The sequence below is a fragment of the Lithobates pipiens genome, unplaced genomic scaffold, assembly GCF_037356315.1.
Source record: "Lithobates pipiens isolate NorthernLeopardFrog02 unplaced genomic scaffold, aLitPip1_a1.2 Scaffold_13, whole genome shotgun sequence".
In the NCBI taxonomy this organism is placed as follows: domain Eukaryota; kingdom Metazoa; phylum Chordata; class Amphibia; order Anura; family Ranidae; genus Lithobates; species Lithobates pipiens.
Genome location: NW_027507718.1, coordinates 156,760,349 through 156,776,726, shown reverse-complemented (window position 1 = coordinate 156,776,726; position 16,378 = coordinate 156,760,349). Strand labels below are relative to the sequence as shown.

Below are 16,378 nucleotides of genomic sequence, written 5' to 3'. Positions count from 1 at the left end.
CTCTGCCAGTGACTGTACAGTGAAGAAGTTTTGTTTCAACACAGTGATTAGCCAATCTGTCATTCTGCTCTTTCCTGCCATCAGCTTGCTCCTTGTCAGGATATGAACTGACTCCCCTTGCCGCTTCTTCCACTCACAGTCTTTACAAGTCACGCTGTACAGGGATTGCAAGTGGCATTAGCTGGTCAAATCCTAGTGAAAACACTGCTTAAAAATATATTTAATGATGTAATTAGAAATAGAATATATTTAAATAGATTTTTTTTTTAATACCTTAACCCCTTCCCATACAACAGAATGACGTGCGCAAAGTTGTTAAGTTATCCTGACTGGATGTCATATGACACAGCCTGACACACCGCAACTCCGATCGTGGCAAAGAGCCTATGACTTAGGCTCTTTACCACATGCTCAGCTGTGACCAATCACATTGTAACCAGGAAGTACCGGTAAATGGCTTTCCTTGGTTCGCGCTGACAGGAGAGCCAATCGGCGTCTCTCCTGTCGGGGGGGTTGCGCATTGATTATCAGCTCAGGCCCCATTAGAGGTGCCCACCACATTTGCCAGTCACTGCCCATCAGCTGCCATTCAGTGCTCACCAAAGAGCCAATCATTAACGCCTGTCAATGCCCTTCACAAATGCTAATCAGTGCCCATCAGTAATAACTTGTCAGTGCCTCCTTATCAGTGCCCTTCAATGCCAACTCATCAGTGCCCATCAGTGAAGGAGAAAACAAAATTGTTTAACAGAAATAAAGAAAAAAATTTTTTTTCTAAATTTGTCTTTTTTTAGTTCGTTTAGAAAAAATAAAGCCCCAGTGGTGATCAAATATCACCAAAAGAAAGCTCTATTTGTGGGAAGAAAATTATTAAAATTTTGTTTGAGTACAATGTTGAATGACCATGCAATTGTCATCCAAAATGCGACAGTACTGAAAGCAGAAAATTGCTCTGGGCAGGAAGGGGGGGAAGTGCCCTGTATTGAAGTGGTTAAAAGGAAAAAAAAAAAAAAACTATATCCTGATTTAATGAAACAGGGTTCCGATATGGATTGTTGAAAACTGGGTGTGCCACATCCCAAAATCAAAATGACAATAAAAATTCCCCTACGAGTGGGACTTTAATGGCATTACCAATACACACATAACCAAAAGAAAATATACTATATGGAATCAAATTTTATTATACACAACAGAAAAATACATATAAAAATAGTTAAATACAAAAACACGTATGCATCAAAATACAGAGAAAAGATGCATCCGTGTTTTTCTATACAACTATTTTTCTATGTATTTTTCTATTGTGTATAATAAAATTGAATTATAGATAGTATATTTTCTTTTGGTTATATGTGTATTGGTAGTGCCATTAAAGTCCCACTCGTAGGGCGGTTTTTATTGTCATATCCTGATTTAAAGTGTATCTGCCTAGCACTTAGTGTGGATCCTGGTGGCTCAATCTTCCTCTGTAACATCTATTATTTCTGAACGTTTTCTTAAACAACCGCCTGCAAAACCTTGTGGCTGAAGCAAGCATCCGAAGATGCACTCACATCAATCTTGAAAGTGTGAATGGACCACCAGGTCACCGCCTTACACACCTGGGAGACAGACGCTTGATGTCGGAAAGTCCAAGAGGCACCAATTGCCCTGGTAATGTGCCGTGACAGGAAAGGGAGGCGCCCGTCTCCTTATGGCATAAGCCTGAACCACAATCGGTCTGATACAACGAGAAATGGTGGTCGATGAGACCGCCAGTCCCTTCTTCAGACCAGCCACCAATACAAACAGCGAGATCTCCCTCCGAAAAGGAGCCATAGCAGATGGATACACCTGCAGAGCCCGGACCATGTCCAAGGAATGCAAAGCCACCTCTTTGAGGTGTGACCGCCGAGCACATAAGGACGGAAGCACAATGTCCTCATTTAGATGAAAGGCCAAAGCAACCTTTCGCAGAAACGAAGGCTGTGAATGCAGCACCGTTTTATCCTTGTAAAGAATCAAGTAGGGAGACTTGCAAGACAAGGCCACCAACTCAGAAACCCTCCTGGCAGATGCAATAGCCACTAGAAAGGCTACTTTCTGTGAGAGTGTCAATAAGGGGATCTCCCGAATGTTTTCAAGTGCCGGTTTCTGAAACACTGAGAGCACCAGACTCAAATCCCACGGTGGCAGAGGTGATCAAACCCCCTGAACAAACATACTCACCAATGAATGAGTCGCCGAGGGTCGCTGAAAAGAGACAGCCAAAGCTGATATCTGCCCCTTGATGGTGCTTAACCACTTTCCGCCCGGCCTACAGCAGAATGACGGCCGGGCGGTGGTTTAGTTATCCTTACTGAGCATCATATGACGTCCTTCAGGATAACATGCCGCCACGCGCCTGTTTTGGCGCACACTGTAGCAATCGGTGGAGCGGTGTGTCAGTCTGACACACCGCTACACTGATCTCAGTAAAGAGCCTCCGGCGGTGTCCAATCACGGCTGATCATGATGTCAACAGGAAAAGTCGGTTGATCGGCTTTTCCTCACTCGCTTCTGTCAGACACGAGTGAGGAAAAGCCGATCAACCGAGCCAATCGGCGGCTCTCCTGACAGGGGGGTCTGCGCTGATTGTTTACCAGCGCAGCCCCCACTCAGATGCCCACACTGGACCACCAGGGACTCCACTAGGACCACCAGGGAAGTGGGCAACATGTGGATGGCCAGGTATGTACCCCCTGGCTATCCACATGTGCAAATGATGCCCAACCATCATGTATCAATCAGTGTCATCAGTGCCACCCATCACCCAGCAGTGCCACCCATCAGTGTCCAGCAGTGCCACCTATCAGTGACCATCCATGCCACGCTTAAGTATCCATCAGTGCCACCTATGAGTGCCCATCATCAATGCAGCCATATCAGTGCCCATCATCAATGCAGCCATATCAGTGCCCATCATCTGTGCAGCCATATCAGTGCCCATCATCAGTGCAGCCATATCAGTGCCCATCAGTGCAGCCATATCAGTGCCCATCAGTGCAGCCATATCAGTGCCCGTCATGGAAGAAGAAAACGTATTTATTTACAAGTTTTTTTTTAACAAAAACAAAGAAAAACTTGTTTTTTGTCAAAATTTTCGGTCTTTATTTGTTGCACAAAAAATTAAAATTGCAGACATGATCAAATACCACCAAAAGAAAGCTCTATTTGTGGGAACAAAATGATAAAAAATTAGTTTGGGTATAGTGTTGTATGACCGCGCAATTGTCATTCAAATTGCTAAAGAGCTGAAAGATGAAAATTGGCTTGGGCAGGAAGGTGTCAAAGTGCCTGGTATTGAAGTGGTTAAGGCAAGTTTCTGATCCACTCCTCGCTGCAAAAAAAAAAAAAAAAGAAAGAACTGGAAATCGAGTATTTGCGCGGATGTCACCCCATCTTCTCACACATGGAGATGTAGACCTTCCACGTACAATGATAAATCTTCAGAGAAGATGACTCTCGTGCCCTCAGCATAGTGGATATTACCAAATCCGACAGACCTCGGTCCCTTAGCACCTGGATTTCAACAGCCATGCCATTAAAGCCAGTGAGGGTAAAGCAGGATGAAGTATTGGACCTTGCAACAGAAGGTCCTCTCGCATCGGCAGTCGCCTAGGAAGATCCGCCACCATTCGTACCACGGACGTCAAGGCCAATCTGGGGCAATCAGAATTACTGGAATCCCCTTGGCCTCCACCCTACAAAGCAGACGTAGTAGAATTTTGAGTGGGGAGAAAAGCATAAATCAGCCGATAATGCCCCCATGTAGCCACCAACGCATCTTCCGCATCCGCCCAGGGTTCCTTTGACCTGGCCACAAACCTCTGTACCTTCCCATTGAGTCAAGAAGCCAGGAGATCCACATCTGGCGTGCCCCACCTTAGGCAAAGGAGCCGAAATACATCCGGATGTAGCGACCATTCCCCTTGGTCCAGCAACTGATGACTTGGGTAGGTAGTGAAAAGACTGTGCTACCCTTGAAAAACAAAAAAACTAAAAAGGCTGCAGTTTGGGTGGGATAAACACAATAAGCAATATAGGAAGAGAAAACTGCACGAGCAATGAGTCCAACAAGGTCCACAACAGACCGAAGGGTAAGTGTCATCCAAAATAGGTGTCAGACGCAGTGAATCAACTCAGTAGTCTTCTTGGTAAACCATATGTCCATATGTGTTACTGAGTAAATGCCTCTGTGATCCACAAATTAAGGGGAAAAAAAAAACCACCACCGTATGGAAAGCCGCTTACCAGAGGGCAAGCCCAAATCAGCATTCAGCTATAACCCAGCCACAGCCTTTAACATCAGAAATGGAAGACTCAGAGGATGCCTCTCATAGGTTGTGCAGGATGCTAGGCTCTTTCCATAAAACATGCGTCCGTGGAATCGTAAAGCATATAAGAAAGGGACCATATCATAATTCCGTAACACAGGAATGTTTATTAAAAAAAAGTTGGTTGTACTTACATTAGTATATTAAAAAGCATGTGGAAAATGCTGGCTGGCACTATAGGAGCCCTTCCTCCTTCAAATCGACGCGGTGACGTCACTGCAAGCCCTCCCAGAAGCGTTACGTCATACGCAGACGTTTTCAATGGGGATCAGGGATGATGACTTAAGTAGTCCGCTTGCCAGTTTTCTATGCCGGAATGTACAAGGCTGACAGAGCCAGCTCGTGCCGCTCTGCCCACCACAGGATGTGAGCGACTGTAGCCGAGCTCCTTGTTACTCCTTGATGGTTAACATACGCCACTGCCGTGGCATTGTCCGACTGGACCCTGATGGGACATCCATGCAGCCTCTGTGACCATGTGGAGAGGCCCCGCCTGATCGCCCAAAGTGCCAGCACGTTGAGCGGCAGGCAGGATTCTTCCTGGGTCCAGCGATCCTGGGCCGACTGTATGCCTCAAACTCCCCACCCAACCGGCCAGGATGGTGTCCGTTGTGATCACGGTCCAATGAAGAGGATAGAACAACCTCCGGGACCAAAGGGCCGGAGACCTCAGCCACCAGAGCAGGGAATCCCTGACTAGCTGGCTCACCCGAATTTGACAATCCAGGGACAACAGGGATTTGTTCCAATTGGACAGGATCTCCTTTTGCAAGACTCAATTGTGGAATTGAGCATACGGTACTGCCTCGAAAGTGGCTACCATGAGACCCAGGACTTGAATGCCAAAACGAAGCGACGACCACCTGCGGGACACCAACAACTTCACCACAGCTTGAAGAGTCTGCAGCTTGTCCAAAGGGAGAAAGACTCTCGCCTCTGAGGAGTCCAGAAGCAGACCCAGGTACTCCAAGCGTTGAGTTGGCACCATCACCGACTTCTGTAGGTTCAGTATCCAACCAAACTCCCAAAGAGTTTGCATAGTGATTGCAACATCCTCCCTTAAGTCTGAGGCAGAAACTGCTCTCAGAAGGAGGTCATCCAGGTAACCCACAATTGCGATCCCTCGCTGCCTTAGCAAAGCCAGAATTGGGGCTAGCCCCTTGGTGAAGACCCTCTGTGCCGACGCCTACAAATTAGTAGTGCTCATCCCCGACCGCAAATCACAGAAACCCCTGATGCTTGATGCATATGAGAACATGCAAGTATGCGTCCTTGATGTCCAGGGATGCCTGATTGAGTGCAGCGACCACCAAGCGAAACTTTGTACTTTCACAAAGCTGTTGAGGACTTTGAGGTCCAGGACCGGACGGACTCCTTCCTTCTTTGGAACTACAAACAGATTGGAGTAGAAACCCTGAAACCTGTCCGGCGTCTGTACAGGTACTATCACCCCGCGCAACAGCAAGTCCCGTACTGCCCCGAACAGGGCTTCCCGACGAGCTGGATGGAGATGAAGGTTGGAGGGAAAAAAATCTAGCAGACAAGAAAAACGATCTTGTATCCTGATGAAACCAGTTCGCAGACCCACTGGTCGGAAAGTAGGGAGGTAAACCGGGCTGCAAACACCCGAAGGTGACCCCCCCACCTGAGAGGGGCAAACCTTCATGTGGTAACAGATTTGCTTGCAAAACCAGGAACGCTTTTGTCCCTTAGCGGGCACCTTGTTGGACTGGGAACGCTTACCTACCGACCAGGGTGAAACGAAAAATCTGCTTCTGAGCGGAAAAGGAGGGCCCTTGCCTATGGCGTGACTCCTTACATTTTCTGAACTGTGGGAGCAACGTACTCTTACCCCCAGTAACATTCTTAATAATGTCATCCAGCGAGGCTCCAAATAGCCTCTCTCCCCGGAAGGGCAAGTCCGCCAGTGCTTTGTTAGAAGCCTGGTCCGCAGACCAGAATTTCAGCCAAATCAGGCGACGTAGCACTACTGCTTATACAGAGGCTCTAGAGAGCAACGGGGCCGTATCTAAGCCCGCATCACAGACATACTTAAGGCCCTGCACCAACTGGTCCGCCAGTTCCACGCAAACCAGGGAAGCCTGTTGCTTCTTCAACTCATGGTGCAACAATCTAGCCCACTCAGTAAGTGTCTGTGACACCAGGGCCGTGGCTAACACTGGCCTTAATGCTAACCCCACCACCGTAAACATGGACCAGGCAAACGCCTCGGCCCTCCTGTCAGCAGGGTCCTTGAAAGCAGGGATCCGTTCCACCGGAATCGTGATTACCTTATTTAACCAGGATACTGGAGTGTCAGAAAATCGGAGATGTCCATTTCTTCAGGAAACTCTCCTCAAAAGGCCAATGCACTGCCATGCGTTTCGCGACTGAAAAGTCCCACTACGGTCTTCCCCACTCATTGTAAATAAACTTATCAAAATAAGTTGGGCAAGGAAACACCTTAGCCGTGCAGGCCGGCTTGTGGGACCTGAAAGGGACTGACACCTCTGTAGATGGCCCTGCTGTAACCTCCATCTTTAGGGTATCCAACACCAATGTGATAAGTGCTCCTACAATCGCCTTTTCCTGCGCTGACCCGGAGTCATTCTCGCTGTCCAAATGGTTCGGGTCTGCATCCTCTGACATGTAAGTGCAGGGTCCGCCTGCCACAGCAGGACCCGAGTCTGAGTCAGAGCTTTCCCCAGAAGATGGTGGGGGGAGGGGACGTTTTTTACCCCCTTTGCGCCCGCACACTGCTTTCACCCTGGCAACAAAGGCCTCCAGGACTGCTGACAGAGCGTCCATAGGCACTGCAGGTGCAGGGGAACTGGTTGCCATAACAGGAATGTCAGGGGAAGAAGCGCCAGCTTCTGACGCCATGCTGACCCACACTCGCCTGTCACCACTTAGGGACCTAAGGCATTTCATACAAAAATGTCCACCCTCCTAGCTGCCACACCACCCTGACCCAGGCACTGCGCTGCTGCTGACCGCTCTCCCCTGTGTCAGCCACGAGGTGTTCTGTGTAAAAAGAGAGCTGTTCTAGAAGTAAACAAGCACCCAGCACTAGAGGCAAAACAAGCTGAGGCTACTAGAAAATGGCCACCGGACGCCTCAGCAAAAAACGTCTGAGGGTTGCCAGGAAAATGTACGCCGGACTTCCAGAAAATGGCCGAAAGGAAAAAAACTGTCTGTGGCTACAGAAAAGTGGCTGCGGTCTGCGTAGTGGCCTCCATACATGGCATACAAACCAAAACACCCTATCATGTCCCAAAAACAAGGATGAGGATGAGCGGACCCCCAACACCCAGCGCAGCTCCCTGTCAGGACCCAGAGCCCCTGCCCCAGAGGACCCCCGGCCAGGTATGCGCAAAGCACCCCCATGTGCCCAGTCAAACAGCGGCCCATAGCATGGGGAGGAGGGAAAGGGACACGGAGAGAAGAAAGGGAGAAATGCCCTAGTCGACCTCCCAGGGAATGCCCAGCTGCTCCATCCTGTCGAGACAGGTGAAACCATACTTACCCCTCCTATAGGGACTGTTGCGCGCATTCCATGGACAGACCCATCACCCGAGCAGTAAGGGGTGGCTGTCGGCCACAGCACACTGCGACACAGACAGCAGTAGCATGGTCATATGTGTGCCCCAGAGCATATAGCTCACCGTCTGCCCCTGGATCAGACCGGGCATGTCGTGGCCGACCCAGCGCATAACTAAAGATCTGCTCATTCTTAATAGCCAGGCTGGGGAGACTACCAAGATCTAGATTATCCAGCCTGTCGCCCAGCCCGGCTATTGATTGTAGATCACAGGAATCAAAAATGCAGACGAAAAGAAAAAAATCCCAAGACCAATGGTCCCACTGGGAGCCATGTCCCTCTCCTACACTAGGCAGAAAAAAACTGAGCTTCTGGATGCAGTGTGAGGGGTTATAGCCAGTAGGACCTGCCCCTGGGCGGTACTGTGCAGTTTTGCGGTTTTTAATATGCTCTGCCTAGTCCTCTCCTAAAGGGGCGATATAACCCTAAGGTCAAGATGAAGATGCTGTGTCCGTCAATGAACGAAAGAGAAAATATAAAATGAAAGAAAAATGGGAGCCAGGCATATGTGCACTAAGTCCCGCACACTCTGTCAGTGGCTGTGGGGTGAAGCTTATCCTGCTCATTTGGAGGCTGTCACAAGGCACATAAGCTATTCTACAGCATGGTTACCTGTTCACCTGTGGACTGCTGGGGAGAGATTGAGAGGAAATGGTTGATATATCTGCATTTAAGGCAATCGTGAGTGCAAATTATTTTTTGTTTCTTGTTTAACCACTTGACCACTGGGCACTTAAATCCCCTTAATAACCAGACCAATTTTCAGCTTTCAGTGCTCTCACATTTTGAATGACAATTACACAGTCATACAACACTGTACCCATATGAAATTTTTGTCCTTTTTTCACACAAATAGAGCTTTCTTTTGATGGTATTTAATCACCGTTGGGTTTTTTATATTTGCAAGTAAGACGACTGAAAATTCTGTAAAAAAAATAATCTTCTTCGTTTGTTATAAAATTTAGCAAATTCATAATTTTTCTTGACAAACTTTGGCCAAAATGTATACTGTCACATATCTTTGGTATAAATAAGTACAAATTGGTGTATATTATTTGGTCTTTGTGAAAGTTATAGAGTCCACAAGCTATGGTGCCAATATCTGAAAATTGATCACACCTGAAGTACTAACGGCCTATCTCATTTCTAGAGACCCTAACATGCCTGAAAAGTACAAATACACCCCCAAATGACCCCTTTTTGGAAAGAAGACATTCCGAGGTATTTAGAAAGAGGCACAGTGAGGTTTTTTTAAGTTGTAATTTTTTCTCCACAATTCTTAGAAAAAAATCAAGATTTTTCTTTTCACAAAATTGTCATAATAGCAGGTTATTTCTCACACACAGCATATACATACCACAAATTACACCCCAAAATATATTCTTACTCCTCAAGTATGGCGATACCATATGTGTGAGACTTTTACACAGCGTGGCCACATACAGAGGCTCAACATGCAGGGAGCACCTTCAGGCATTCTGGAGCACCCAGGCCAATTCTGACATTTGTCTCCTACATGAAAAAATCATCATTTGCTAGAAAATTACATAAAACCCCAAAATATTATATATATTTTTTTTAAGCAAAGACTCTAGAACAGTGATTCTCAACTAGGGTTCCTCCAGAGGTTGCTAGGGGTTCCTTCAGCATGCAATTTCTGCCTCTCAGATAAGTTCCCGGTACCGACTTATCTGTCCCCATCAGTGCCCACCAGTGCAGCCTATCAGTGCCCACCAGTGCAGCCTATCAGTGCCCACCAGTGCAGCCTATCAGTGCCCACCAGTGCAGCCTATCAGTGCCCACCAGAGCAGCCTATCAGTGCCCACCAGAGCAGCCTATCAGTGCCCACCAGAGCAGCCTATCAGTGCCCACCAGAGCAGCCTATCAGTGCCCACCAGAGCAGCCTATCAGTGCCCACCAGAGCAGCCTATCAGTGCCGCCGCATCAGCACATATCAATGAAGCAGAAAAATGACCTGTTTCCAAATTTTATAGCAAACTATTAAACATGATTTTTTTTTTTTTTTTCCCATCTTTTTTTGTTTAGCAAAAAATAAATACCCCAGCTGTGATTAAATGCCACCAAAAGAAAGCTCTATTTGTGGGGGAAAAAAATGATAAAAATGTAATTTGGGTAGAGTGTTGTATGACCGCACAATTGTCATTCAAAGTGTGTCAGCGCCGAAAGCTGAAAATTGGTCTGGACAGGAACGGGGGGGGGGGGGTTTAAGTGCCCAGTAAGCAAGTGGTTAAAAATTCCCATAGGCGACTCTTTACAATTTGTTACTGGTTACATGTTTTGAGGTACAGAGGAGGTCTAGGGCCAAAATGATTGCTCTCGCTCTAACGTTCCCAGTGATACCTCACATGTGTGGTTTGAACACAGTTTTCATATGTGGGCGGGACTTACATATGCGTTCCCATCTGGATATATATATATATTTATTTTATTTTTTATTGTTAGTTTTACTTTATTTTAGTTTGACACTTTTTTCCAAAAATATTTTTTTTGATCACTTTTATTCCTATTACAAGGAATGTAAACATCCATTGTAATAGGAATATGGCATGACAGGCCCTCTTTCCAGTGAGATATGGGGTCATTAAGACTCCACATCTCACCGCTAGGCTGGAAAGCCTGAAATAAAATAAAAAACGATCCTGGCTTCAATGATAGCGGTGAGTTGGTAGAAGCAACGGAGGGCGGCGGGAGGGGGACGTCCCCTCTCACCTCCCGTAAGAAGGATGAGGGAGGTGGGATGGGTTTACACTTTAAACTGTAGTTGATTTGCATTTCCTGTGAAGGTTGACCCAAATCTCTCTCAGTAGGCTGTCATGGAAGATAAATGGGGAACATTTAAGCTCGAAAATTTACACTTGGTGACCAAAAAACGAAAAGTCCAATATATGGCAAGGTCAGGCGTACCTGTGGATCATATAATATTCAGCATGACTAAAAATCATCAGGGAGGTGTGTGTTAAGCTCAACCCTTGCTTCAGATTGTCTTATAACTATGCATCTGCAATGCGCCATTCACTTGCAAGTGAAAGTGAATCTTTTTTTTTCAGATGGTGCTATTAAAGTAATATGGCTCTCACGTGCAGACTACAAGGTTTCCTACATATACAAATACTTTAGGTAATGAGATGATTTTGGCAGGAGTAAATAAAATCATTTAATGTCTCTGGATACTTACTCTCTGTATATTTTCCTATACTCTGTCTATATTTGCTCCCCTTTGATTCGGCACAGATTTCCCTATGGCTGCCAATTATCCTTCTTTATTTGCCAGAAGGTTAAACCAGAAACACTGGATTCTTACCAACCTTTATGCATCACAGAAAATATATTAACAGCTGAGAATTCAGTTGGTAGGACATGGACAGGCTCCTATCAATTTTAAACATTAACCTGAAAGATATTTGGGTTTTTACACATCCAAGTTCTAGACACTTAACTACAATCACTTCTATACTGTTTGTACATACCTACGACCAGCTTTTCCCTGAGCTTTTCTATTAAACCAAGCCTCCAGCTCAGGACTTGTTAATTCAGTTGGTTTCAGATGATCTAGGGAGGTGAAATCTTTTCCTTGTTTCCACGTTTCATATCGATCAGGTTGAAGGAACTTCACAAACACATCCATAGAAATCTTGACCATGTCTTTCCGACATGTACACTGAGAGCAGAAATTTAACAGAATATGAGACAGAGTAGAAATACAAAAGAATGAATTGATAAATAAATGGAATTAAGTGATAAAACAAATCCTAAGTGATAAATAAAAGAAGCACAAATACAATTGCTCTACCTGTGTAGCCATTTTGCCATAGTCAATCCAGCGCAATGTGGCAAAATTTGTGGATTCTGCACAGTTGAATCCATGATTAAATCCAGCATGATATCCATATGGAAACGTTATCATAAACTCGCCAGCTTCTTGTGTGATCTACTTACAAAAATATACACACACACAAATAGTAAGTAATCTGCAAAGAAGTCATCTGCCAAGAACAACACTTTTATAACATAACTCACCCGGTCAAAAGGAATCCCATATTTCTTCAAAATGGAAGGGGAAATAAGAGTCATTTTGTGTCTCAGAAAAGCATCGCATCCTTGAGAACTGCCAGGAAAAAAACCTGCGGATGAAAACACCTAGTAACTCATAGAAACGAACAACTTAAGCAGGCAGGACAAAAAAAAAAAAGTTTATAAGAAAAATTTAAAGAACTAAGGGATGTCACAAAAGTTCTATTAATTAACGGACTTCTATAAAACACTAAACAGTTAATGCACTCACTGTTTAGGAGAAAAGTAAAGTAGAAAATTCATGATGACATCACTTTCATTTAAAAGATAACAGCTTCAGCGTCCTGTCCAGTCACATCCTGTCCTCTCACTCTTCACTTTACAAACTACAGTTCTCATCATGCCAAGTGAATTGTAGTGTATGTGGGCAGGCCCAGACTGGGACAAAAAATAGTGCAGGGACATTGCGATATAAAAGGGGACTGCACTGTAAAGGGGGCACTGCAATGATTACAGTGTAGTCCCCTTTATACTAGTGTCCCAGTTCTATTGTGGCTATACAATGCTAGTACTGTGTCTCCTATTGTGCCCACACTGTCCAGAGACACTGACCTGCTCTCTCTCTCTCTGGTGGTACTGGTACAGCGTGTCTCTTGTTCTGGTGGTGCGGGTACAACGTGTCTCTCTCTGGTGGTGCGTGTAAAGCGTGTCTCTCTCTGGTGGCGCGTGTACAGTGTGGGTCTCGTAGCTCTCTGGTGGTGTGGGTACAGTGTGGCTCCATCTGGTGGTGTGGGTACAGTGTGGCTCCATCTGGTGGCGGGGGTACAGTGTGGCTCCATCTGGTGGCGCGGGTACAGCCTGGCTCCATCTGGTGGCGCGGGTACAGCCTGGCTCCATCTGGTGGCGCGGGTACAGCCTGGCTCCATCTGGTGGCGCGGGTACAGCCTGGCTCCATCTGGTGGCGCGGGTACAGCCTGGCTCCATCTGGTGGCGCGGGAAAAGCCTGGCTCCATCTGGTGGCGCGGGAAAAGCCTGGCTCCATCTGGTGGCGCGGGAAAAGCCTGGCTCCATCTGGTGGCGCGGGAACAGCCTGGCTCTCTGGTGGCACGGGAACAGTGTGGCAGCATGGTTCTTTCCCTGGCGACGTGGCTCTCTGGTGGTGTGGGTACAGCGTGGCTCGCTCTGGTGGTATGGGTACAGTGTGGCAGTATGGTGTGGGTACAGCATAGCTCTCTGATGGTGTGGGTTCAGAGTGGCCCCCTCTCTGGTGGCATGGGTACCACGTCTCTGGTGGTGTGGGTGCAGCATGGCTCTCTCTGGTGGAGCGGGTACAGAGTGGCTCGCTCTCTGGTGGAGCGGGTACAGAGTGGCTCGCTCTCTGGTGGAGCGGGTACAGCGTGGCTCTATTTGGTGGTGCTAGGGCTATTAGTTCACCCAGTACAGTCCTTTTTCCATGTCTCCTGTAGTAGCTGCTGCAGTGTAGCACTCCTCGGCTTGTTTCCGGCTTTTCTCTTTCCCCCCCAGCAGATGCAATGCTGGGGACTGTAGCCGGCTCCCTTCTGAGAAAAATTGGGCCACTAATCTCCGGGACTACATTTCCCATGATCCCCCTCTAGTTTCTTCTGATCGGCCCTCCGCTGTGGCCAATGGGGAGGGAAGAAGAACAGGCAGGAAGCATTCTCTTCTCCCATGTTGCTGACATTAGAAAGGAGAAGGGGTTGGCGAGCGGGAGAAACATCCTGACAGTGGTCCGCAGCTCTCCCCCCCTGCCCCACTGTGCAGACCCCATGGCTGGAGGAGGAGCAGTTTGTTAGAGCAGAAAGTGGAACTGTCAGCGTCAGCTCTGAGGCTGAGCTGTGTGTGAGAGAGAGACACATGGCTCAGCCCATGCAACTGCTAGTTTCGCCGAAGACACAGGCATGGCCGCATGGCGGTAGGCGAGCCGCGTCCGCAGCCTTTGTTAACCCTGTCCAGGCCGCAGTCAACGCTAACATCCCGCTGTGCGGTTTTGTTCATCAACATGCCACGATGTGGGAGCCCCCAGCACACCGGTCATTGCCCGGTCTGCCCTATGGCCAGTTCGGGCCTGTATGTGGGTGAATACATTTAGCCTGAGCCTGTGTACTAAACTATAGCTCACTGACACAAAAGCAGGACTAGATACATCAAACTTATTTTCGTTCTCTAGGTTTGCCAGTCTCACAAGCAGCTTTTTATTCACGTGCGTCTCATGACTTATTCTCCCCCCACCCACTGAAAAGGAAATTAACTCCAGGGAATGCCAGCTTTGGAAAAGTGGCTGTTGGAAAAGTTTTAATGTTTATTGTGCGACTATTTTATCTAAAATGGAGACTGATGATTCTAAAATGGCATCTAAGGACACATTGCTTTAATTTGTTTTCTTACCTATTGTTTTTAACTAACTGCTGAAGGCCTGAAAACCACAGGCTTTGCTATATAAGGGAATACCTTTGTAAGAAGCTCAAATAAAGCGGCAAATAAAGCTGTTATGCGTCATGAGCCACCAGTGAGCTTCTAGCCAATAGGATTCTTTTTGTTGATCTCACAAAAGAAAGTTACATCCTGTATTCTTGATGACTTCTGCTTCTGGACTGGACATCTGGTTCAGAAACTGCGTGATTCAGTCCTCCAAGATGTTTGAGAGGTAAGACAATTTAAAATATTCTTAATTCCTTTCCAAGTCTCTTCTTCTTTCTGATTAAAGCGGAGGTTCACCCTAAAGTGGACCTACCGCTCATTGGAACCCTCCCCCCCTCCGGCGCCACAATTGGCACCTTTCAGGGGGAGGGGGGTGCAGGTACCTGTACAGTACAGGTATCTGCACCCACTTCCGGCGTAGATTCTGCAGAAGGTACGCCCCTTTCCGCAGAATCTACGCCCCTTTCCGAAAGGTCCCCCGCTGCCTGCTGGGAAACACACGGCTCCCAGAGACAGCGGAGACCATCCTACTCGCGCATGCGCAGTAGGGAACCGGGAAATGAAGCCGAAAGGCTCCACTTCCTGATTCCCATACCCAAGATGGCGGCGGCAGCACTCGAGAGACGATCGAGAGATCGGCTTCGGGTGCCAACATCGCGGGCGCGCTGGGCGGGTAAGTGTCATTATTTTAAAAGTCAGCAGCTACAGTATTTGTAGCTGCTGGCTTTTAAAAAAAAAAAAAAAAACGGCAGACTCCCGCTTTAAATGAGTTGTAGTCGCCAACATTGGGACTGATTGTATAACCTTTTGATAGTCCTAACAGTCGAAGTCAGAGGCATAAGGGATGTTACCTACAGAAAAATTGACTCCCTGCTGTCCAGGACAGATAACAAAAAGATTTGTTGAAAGGTATACCGAAGGTCAGAGGTTAATTGCCTGACGATCTAAAAGCGTAAAAAGTTGCCAAGTGATCTAGAAAGATCACAAGGCAAATTTTCTTCTGGGTGTTTAGTCTCTTCTTTTTCATTTTTAACCCTACTGCTAATTTTACAAGTTCACTGAACAGTACTGCAGTGACGGGTTTTAACAATTTTTTGATTCTCCCCAGACTGTGGTTTACAAGTTGATAAAAGGCCTGCTTAATGCTAATGGCGGGGAATTTATCGGCTACGGCAGTTATATGATCTGTGTCCTTGCAAACTTGTGGTTACAAAAAAAACTGGACTAACTCATAACCATTCCCCCATGGACATCTAAGTGCACTTCCCTCGATCAAGAAGACTAATACTGTTTGTTTTGACCAACTGTACTTTGTAGTAAATAAGGTAAAAGGTATAAGTTGTGTGTGTGTATAGATATCTATATCTCTCTATATATCTCTCTCTCTCTATATATTATATATATATATATATATATATATATATATATATATATATATATATATATCTATATCTGTTTGGAGAGTTTATCGTTTGCCGCTTTATATCGATTTTGGCAGGTATCGAGGGAAGAATTACCAGTCTTGTATTCTAAACTCAAGAGAAAAAAAAAACAGACATGGAGAATAGTTTCTGTAAAAGAATGTCTTCTGCCTTATGCTGCTGTTGTGTTCCTAATGCAACATTAGAAGGGACAAAAGAAATATGCCAAGCCCAAATGCTCTTAGTGGACAAAGAGGATGAAATCATTTTTTACTCCCAGAGACCACCTCCTTATAATGGTCCTTCCCCTCAGGTGCAGGCCACCGCCCAGAGTACCACTAACTGTGACATCCACCCCTGTCAGAGGAACTGCCTCTGAACAAAACCCCAACCCCATTCTCAGCAGATGACCGTCCGCTCCGTACGATGAGCAGATCTATATTAGAGACGTTGACTGACGCATGGTCCCGGGGATGGGGAGTTCCTGAGGGAAATAAGAGACCCAGAAAAAACAGTATATTATAGCG

The 16,378-nt window shown here is 46.5% G+C and overlaps 1 protein-coding gene across 4 annotated transcripts in view; it reads right to left on the bottom strand.

Moving 5' to 3' along the window:
- KDM4B (lysine demethylase 4B) overlaps window positions 1-16,378 on the bottom strand; it is an 817,487-nt gene that overhangs the window by 575,673 nt on the left and 225,436 nt on the right. For 2 of the 4 annotated variants that reach the window (XM_077475749.1, XM_077475750.1), the window contains exons 8-10: window positions 11,998-12,101; window positions 11,771-11,908; window positions 11,448-11,638 (exon numbers count right to left, since the gene is read on the bottom strand). The exons of 1 other annotated variant lie outside the window; for it this stretch is intronic. In XM_077475749.1, coding sequence (XP_077331875.1) covers window positions 11,448-11,638; window positions 11,771-11,908; window positions 11,998-12,101 — 433 coding nt within the window. Of the gene's footprint in view, window positions 1-11,447; window positions 11,639-11,770; window positions 11,909-11,997; window positions 12,102-16,378 lie in introns of those variants that run through there. One more of the 4 variants, XM_077475753.1, reaches the window with a different exon arrangement.